This window comes from Myxocyprinus asiaticus, chromosome 48 (assembly GCF_019703515.2).
Source record: "Myxocyprinus asiaticus isolate MX2 ecotype Aquarium Trade chromosome 48, UBuf_Myxa_2, whole genome shotgun sequence".
NCBI classification, from domain to species: domain Eukaryota; kingdom Metazoa; phylum Chordata; class Actinopteri; order Cypriniformes; family Catostomidae; genus Myxocyprinus; species Myxocyprinus asiaticus.
In genome coordinates this window covers 1,834,650-1,840,526 of record NC_059391.1, presented here as the reverse complement: position 1 = coordinate 1,840,526, position 5,877 = coordinate 1,834,650, and the positions used below count along the sequence as shown (strand labels likewise).

General features: G+C 36.8%; 1 protein-coding gene across 1 annotated transcript; it reads right to left on the bottom strand.

The window, feature by feature from the left end:
* Positions 1–4,296: 4,296 nt before the first annotated feature.
* On the bottom strand, positions 4,297–4,491 carry LOC127437303 (histone H2A). The gene has a single exon (XM_051692152.1). It carries the CDS (start codon positions 4,489–4,491, stop codon positions 4,297–4,299), a length of 195 nt encoding a protein of 64 aa, XP_051548112.1.
* Between the last annotated feature and the right edge of the window lie 1,386 nt (positions 4,492–5,877).

Sequence of the window (5,877 nt, the reverse complement as noted above, 5' to 3'; positions counted from 1 at the left end):
GCCAAAGAAGCTGGCTGTTCACAGAGTGCTGTATCCAAGCATGTTAACAGAAAGTTGAGTGGAAGGAAAAAGTGTGGAAGAAAAAGATGCACAACCAACCGAGAGAACCGCAGCCTTATGAGGATTGTCCAGCAAAATCGATTCAAGAATTTGGGTGAACTTCACAAGGAATGGACTGAGGCTGGGGTCAAGGCATCAAGAGCCACCACACACAGACGTGTCAAGGAATTTGGCTACAGTTGTCGTATTCCTCTTGTTAAGCCACTCCTGAACCACAGACAACGTCAGAGGCGTCTTACCTGGGCTAAGGAGAAGAAGAACTGGACTGTTGCCCAGTGGTCCAAAGTCCTCTTTTCAGATGAGAGCAAGTTTTGTATTTCATTTGGAAACCTAGAGTCTGGAGGAAGGGTGGAGAAGTTCATAGCCCAAGTTGCTTGAAGTCCAGTGTTAAGTTTCCACAGTCTGTGACGATTTGGGGTGCAATGTCATCTGCTGGTGTTGGTCCATTGTGTTTTTTGAAAACCAAAGTCACTGCACCCGTTTACCAAGAAATTTTGGAGCACTTCATGCTTCCTTCTGCTGACCAGCTTTTTAAAGATGCTGATTTCATTTTCCAGCAGGATTTGGCACCTGCCCACACTGCCAAAAGCACCAAAAGTTGGTTAAATGACCATGGTGTTGGTGTGCTTGACTGGCCAGCAAACTCACCAGACCTGAACCCCATAGAGAATCTATGGGGTATTGTCAAGAGGAAAATGAGAAACAAGAGACCAAAAAATGCAGATGAGCTGAAGGCCACTGTCAAAGAAACCTGGGCTTCCAAACCACCTCTGCAGTGCCACAAACTGATCACCTCCATGCCACGCCAAATTGAGGCAGTAATTAAAGCAAAAGGAGCCCCTACCAAGTATTGAGTACATATACAGTAAATTAACATACTTTCCAGAAGGCCAACAATTCACTAAAAATGTTTTTTTTTATTGGTCTTATGATGTATTCTAATTTTTTTGAGATAGTGAATTGGTGGGTTTTTGTTAAATGTGAGCCAAAATCATCACAATTAAAAGAACCAAAGACAAACTACTTCAGTCTGTGTGCACTGAATTTATTTAATACACGAGTTTCACAATTTGAGTTGAATTACTGAAATAAATGAACTTTTCCACGACATTCTAATTTATTGAGATGCACCTGTATATGTGCTGTCTGCAGTCCCGTGAAAGTTTAGAAGGATTGTGATAGTGAAAGCACAACGTGGAGGAGACACTTACACTGTTACTACGGAGATGATACAAATTGCGACTGCTTCAGTCTTTAAGCATTTGTTTTGCCGCTGTCAAACATGAAGGAAAGCGATGGGAATCCCTTAGATTTGCGTTTTTTGCAGAAAATTTGTGGGAATTATAAAAAATGTCAAGCTACCGCAATTAATGCGGAGATTAGTTCAAAATCGGTTGTGTCTAGAAGGGATCCCTCTTTCATCAACCCATAGAAAAAAGCAAACAAATGTGTCCCCACTCAAGATATACATCCAATGAGGTGCGGATGCAATCTTTGTTAATTAAAATATATAGTTTTATATGGACTGATTAGAATCTTTAACCTCTTATGCAATGAGCGGATTAATTACCACTAGACCACTCAGTCAGATTCTTTTTTACCAGCGCTGATTGATGTACTTCTCCGCTGACTTACAATATCTCATGACCGACAATAGTACACACAGATATGAAGTTGATTTTTTTTATGTTAAATTTTTAGAGCTTGAATTGATCATCAAGAATTACTTTTTATCAAAGCAGACCATTTAAAATAATCTTTTACTAGCGCTCATCATTGCTGTGCGACTTCAAACGCTGTTTCATGAGGATGCGTTGTTATTTTGCTAGCCATCTTAAACTGATCTTTAACTTTATATGTCGTTTTTTTATAAACACAGTTAACTGATAAACAGATAGACATACATAACAGACTGTGCATGTGCGAGAAGCTGACGAAAGATGGATCCCTGCTAGACATGACTGATTTTGCGATGTTGCAAATTCAAATAATTTCCACATTATTTGCGGTAGCTTGCCGTTTTTTATAATACCCAAAAAATTCCCATTGTTTTCCTTCATGTTTAACAGCGGCCAAACAAATGCTTGAAAATCCTGAAGCAGTCGCAACATATCCAAATGCACAGCAGCTATTGTATCATCTCCACAGTAAGTGTAGCGTCTCCTCCACGTTGTGTGTTCATTATTAAAATCATTCTAAACTTTCGTGGGACCACAGACAGCACACATACATCACAGCTAGCATTTAATCTTCACCCTTACTGACATCCGAGAGGAAACATCTTATAGATGTATTGCAGATGAGACAACCTAAAAATTGGGTCTTCCAGATGTAAACACGCATAAAATAGATGTCTGGGTGATGTAGGGTGCTATTAGGGTACCCGCAAATTGAAGTGGTAGTTTAGGGATCATTCAATAATGGAGCTTGGCTGCCCTCTATTGGACATTTCTGGTACAGCATCAAGATAATTGCCATTCAGAACTGGGTTAGACATATGGCTTTGATTTTCTAGTATTTTTACATTTCAGTTGATATTTTTATTATATTTTATTTATATGAAAAATAAAAAGTTTGTGCAGTACATTTTCATTACAATAAATTTAGGCTTCTATAGCTTTTTATTTCACTTTAAATACTGCATTCACTTGCACAATAAATTGCAATGGAAACAGTATTTAAGATATCAAATATTGCTGTACAAAATAAAATCAGCAGTGTCTTGACATTAATCTAACGTATTAATATAACGCTTTTTCAAAATCTGTTAAAATTGCTTTCCTTCCTGCTGCCAGTTAGTGGCACTATGTCCGTGACCCACAATAGCCACGTAAATGTGATCAGCCCCATTACAAAACATACAGCTGAATTTTCATCAAAATCATACAATGCACACAGAAGTTATAAGGAACTTCCTGTTTCACATTTTCGCCCTTAATTTATTGCTTCACCATGGCAACACCATTCAATATATAAAAAATCCGTTTGCAATTTAGTATCTTTAATGTCTTGGCATAATATTGCCTAAGTTTGGTGCCAGTCTCATGAATCCCCTAGGAGGAGTATTCAAAAGTTTAGGGCCTGCAATTTAAAAAAAATGCACATTCAGTCCAAAATGGCTGACTTCCTGTTGGACAGAGCTAATGACTGTAATTTTGAAAGTTGTCCGGCTTGATAAGGACAATGTATGTAGCAAGTTTAGTGACCGTAGAAGAAACTGACCCCACCACTTTTGTCAAAAGGTGGTGCTAAAGAGCTCCCCAGCCACGCCTATATGTTAACTTTTTCTCAAGCCTAATGGCCGACAGTTGATATGTGTGCAAAATATCATGAAAATTCAATCATGCCAAAGTACCTCAAAAACATTTGCGTTGCCATGGCAACAGTATTTAAGATATGAAGAATTCCTTCAGAATTTTAAATCTGCACTGTCTTTAAATTATTTAAACAAATTTAAGCAATTCAAGTAAACATAGAGATATTTCAAAGTCTGTTAAAAGTACCACACTTCCTTCCGCAAGTTGGTGGCGCTATGACCATGACCCACAGTAGCCACATAATTGTGATCAGCCCGCCAGGTCAAACATATGGCTCAATTTTGATGTAAATCACTGGATGCAAGCAGAAGAAATGAGACACTTCCTTTTTAAAAATGTTTGACATTATTTTTTTCATATCACCATGGCAACACTGTTCGATATATCAAAAATCCATTTGCAATTTAGCATCGTAAATGTCATTGTAAAATTCTATCACGTGTATGTATTCGTCTAATAATCAATGGATGTTATTAATAACTTGTACTGTATTGCAGTCGCATGAGGGCGATATGCGCACCTCATGTCTTCTCGGCGCTCAGAAACGCTGCGAAGTTTGGATGGGTGTCACGTGAACAAATACTACACAATCTTTTCTCCACACTTGATAAATGTAGTTTCATTTGCTTTTAATAAAGTATATCTTCATGTATTTTAACCTATTGTGTATAAAGAATTACACACACGGTTATAATTTCAAAGTAAACTATTAATAGTGGTTGTTTTAATTATTATAATTGTATGAAATACAATGGATAAGCTCGTTTACCATGGTTGCGTTGAGTTCAGATTCAAAAAAAAAAAAAGCATCATCTAAATCAACCATTAAAAAAAAATCTTATATATATATATATATATATAAAACGTAATCCGCATGTATTTTAGACTGCTGCATATTAGAAACGCAACTGTAATGGAGTCACATGATTTCAGCGGTCAGATACTCGAGCACAGCGGCCAGATAAACAGGAGCACCGGCACCAACGCGCTCTGCATAGTTGCCTTTGCGGAGAAGTCTGTGCACACGACCGACGGGGAACTGCAATCCTGCCCTGGATGAACGAGTCTTGGCCTTCGCTCTTGCTTTGCCACCGGTTTTACCTCTGCCGCTCATTATTTTATTTTTTTTTATTTTATTTTTTTTATTTTTTATTTTTTGTATTACTAAAATGTACTATAACAACTAACGTCCCTGAAAGAATTTGCATTACGATATCTGAACGTCAACAATTTTATATGAGCCTGTCAGTCGCCTATTGGCTACAGTTTGCAAAACATTCTAACCAATCACTGCACTTCCCTCTGAAACCCAAACCACTCCCCCTCTTTCTGTTGACTGGAGCCTTCGAGCATGCGCTTTAACTCCAAAGTATTATTCACTGTAAAAGGCAACAACAGCAATAATATAATATTGGTGTATGTGATATGAAGGTCAAAGATGTTCGTGCTGAAATAAAGGAATTAAATATATTTAATTAGTATAAAGACGCAAAGCACAGAAGATTCATCATAATGGAATCATACATACAAAATATTGTCAGGTAATTGCACTTTGTTTATAGTTGTATGAAAAACAGCTCTTTACAAACTAACACTGAATATATATATATATATATATATATATATATATATATATATATATATATATATATATATATATATATATATATATATATATATGGGGTTATTCATTTCCAAATTTGTAGCATAAGCTTCGTGTTTTTGGTGTAATATATTCACTGTCAGGGGTGCTTGTGTACTGTAATGTTTTGAGGAAGAAACTCTGTAGTACAGATTGATTGATTTCTTTTTAGGGGCTGCCTTTTTAGGTTTTGCCATTTTGGGGTTGGCAGCCTTGGCCTTTTTGGGGCTCTTAACTGCTTTCTTGGAGGCTGCTGGCTTCTTTGCCATCTTGGGGCTCTTTGTTGCATTTTTAGGGCTCTTCATTGACTTTTTAGGGCTCTCTGTTGCCTTTTTAGCGGCTGCTGATTTCTTCACCTTCTTGGGGGATTTCTTGGCAGCGGGTTTCTTAGCCACTGCACTCTTGGGCAGGGTTAAGAGGGTTACTTTTAAATGTAATACGTTCGTAAAAAATTATTCAGTAACTTAATCCAGTTACCTCAATAAGAAAGTAATGTAATCAGATTACTTTTAGTTACTTGTTGATTACCCCAAGATCGCATATGTGAATAAAGTCAAAAGAAAAGCAATATTTTCTCAAAGACTTTTAATCATGACTTCTGAATGCAAACAAACCTTATATTAATAATGTTATGAGTGATGTAGCTATTATTATATACAGTATAAGAAAAAAGCATGAAAACAGGGACACTGCCTCCTTAAGTGTAAAACAGAATATGTTCAAATGTAGAACAACTCCGCATTTTTAGCCAAATCAGGTGAGTCCTCTATCTGTTACAGTAAATAGTTTATTTTCTCATCAAGCAAATACAATTAGAACAGATGCACTGAATTATGTCTTGGTTAACATTAAATAAAA